Genomic DNA, 1,993 nt, shown 5'->3' with positions numbered 1-1,993 from the left:
GAGGAACCCTGGGTTTGAGAGCAGGTGCACCTGAGGAGGAACCCTGGGTTTGAGAGCAGGTGCACCTGAGGAAAAACCCTGGGTTTGAGAGCAGGTGCACCTGAGGAGGAACCCTGGGTTTGAGAGCAGGTGCACCTGAGGAAGAACCCTGGGTTTGGTGCAGATGTTTGCAGATGTTGGCGACGGGTGACCCGATGCTTCTGTGTTTCAGGGCGGCGGCGTGCTCGGCACAAAACAAAGAGCTGCAGAGGACGGTGGAGCAGCTGGAGAAACGCAACACGTATGATCACGTTCTTGATTACTGAGACCTTCCTGATCCGTGGCTCCGATCAGCTGTTTGTGAAAAATGTCTTTGTCACTCATGAACTTTTTCAACGTGATGATTAGTTTCATGTTGATGAGAATGGAGACTGTGAGCTGAAGTGATGTGATGATCAGTTGTTGCTGCTCAGGTCTCTGCTGGCTCAGCTGCAGCAGCTTCAGGCTCTCATCAAACAGACGGTCAGTAAAGGAGCCCAGACCAGCACCTGTTTACTGGTACCAGAACCTTCATCTTCACAGTTACAGAATCAGAACCAGTGCTTGGTGCTGCTCTGGTGGTTTGGATGAAAACATTTTTCTGAGTTTGTCTCCTCAGATCATCGTTCTTTCCCTCGGGCTCATCATCCTGCCCAGTTTCAGTCTGTTCAACCGCCGATCAGCTGACGACGACTACAGGCCAACAGGAGGTCAGGTTCCTCCCAGCATCACTTCCTGTCTCATTTCATCACTTCCTGCCACAGCAGGAAGTCTTCCCAGTCTTAATTGTACTAGTGTTAATATTTCTGAACAAACTCTGCAAGATTAGAATTAATCCTTCAAATCCAAAAGCTGATGAGAAAAGGTTGGTTCTGTATCAAGATAAAGATCCAAAAAGAACCAGAACTTCTTTTTAAAAGAACCCAGACTATTTACTGCAGTGACGTTTTGAAGCTGATTGGGTTACATTTCTGTTTTTCAGCAGAACTCACTCCTTTTCACAGACAGAACCATGGTTCTGTTGGGTTCAGCAGAAGAAATGATTTCTTCTTTTCTCTCCAGTTATTTCCAGAAACATCCTGACAGAACCATCGTTCCCTAGCAGAGACAACCCAGACGGTCAGTCCGACTCCACGTCACCGCCATCTGAACCCAACCAATCAGAACCTCCAGATGTTCTCCAGGAGCCAATAGAAAGCTCAGCTGCTGGTGACACGCCCCCTGATGGGAACCAATCAGGGAATCTGACAGCTGCTGAAGCCAGAGGTCCTAAAGGACGCCACGACCCAACAAAACCGGCACACGCTGACGAGATGTAGACCGGACCAAAAACTGAAGGTTCTGGTCATGGTGTCTGCTGACGCCGCATGGAACCCGGCCAGGCGGAGGGGCTGTGACTGGTGCTGGTCCTGCTTCCTCCAGAATAAAGCCAGAACTGGTTCTGGACCGCCTCTGTTCCGAAGCTTTAAAGAACTCTTTCAGGGGGAGGGATGGTGGACTTTATGGACTTCAGTTGGTTCTGAGTTAAAATCAAAGTCTGGATCAGAGCCTGGTTAACTTACGGGGATTACTGGACCGGTTCTGGTCATACTTTAGAACTTTGAGTGGGGTATTTTTTGTAACGTCTCTGTGAACGTCTGTTCTAGCTGTTGGGTTTGAATCTCTGGAGTTTGTTTATATAATCTCAGATAATTAAATCCTCAATAATTGATCTGATTAAAACTCATCATTTTCTGTCAATGCCTTTTCTGCTCAGTGTCTTAATGCTAAGCTAACAGGGTCTAGCATGCTAACAAGGCTAAAGCAAATGTTCTGGTTCTGATTCTCTGAAAAGAATATCTTCTACAGGGTGAGAAGATAAACTGTCAGGTTTGTTTTTGGTGAAATCATCCAGAACTAAAAACTGGACCTGGTGTTTCATTCAAACTTAATTTAAATATAAAACGCTTCTTAATGTTGGCTGTGAATATCATTA

At 46.5% G+C, this 1,993-nt stretch overlaps 1 protein-coding gene across 1 annotated transcript in view; it reads left to right on the top strand.

Annotated features, from left to right (window-relative positions):
• The window catches only part of LOC108228863 (cyclic AMP-responsive element-binding protein 3-like protein 4), a 7,035-nt gene extending 5,277 nt beyond the window's left edge, over nucleotides 1-1,758 (top strand). Inside the window, exons 7-10 of the mRNA XM_017404492.2 lie at nucleotides 212-280; nucleotides 453-537; nucleotides 638-728; nucleotides 1,081-1,758. Of these exons, the coding sequence (XP_017259981.1) occupies nucleotides 212-280; nucleotides 453-537; nucleotides 638-728; nucleotides 1,081-1,337 (502 nt within the window). The 3' untranslated portion in view covers nucleotides 1,338-1,758. The remainder of the gene's footprint in view (nucleotides 1-211; nucleotides 281-452; nucleotides 538-637; nucleotides 729-1,080) is intronic.
• Nucleotides 1,759-1,993: the final 235 nt, after the last annotated feature.

The sequence above is a fragment of the Kryptolebias marmoratus genome, unplaced genomic scaffold (assembly GCF_001649575.2).
Source record: "Kryptolebias marmoratus isolate JLee-2015 unplaced genomic scaffold, ASM164957v2 Scaffold71, whole genome shotgun sequence".
NCBI classification, from domain to species: domain Eukaryota; kingdom Metazoa; phylum Chordata; class Actinopteri; order Cyprinodontiformes; family Rivulidae; genus Kryptolebias; species Kryptolebias marmoratus.
This window is presented reverse-complemented; position numbering and strand designations above follow the sequence as displayed.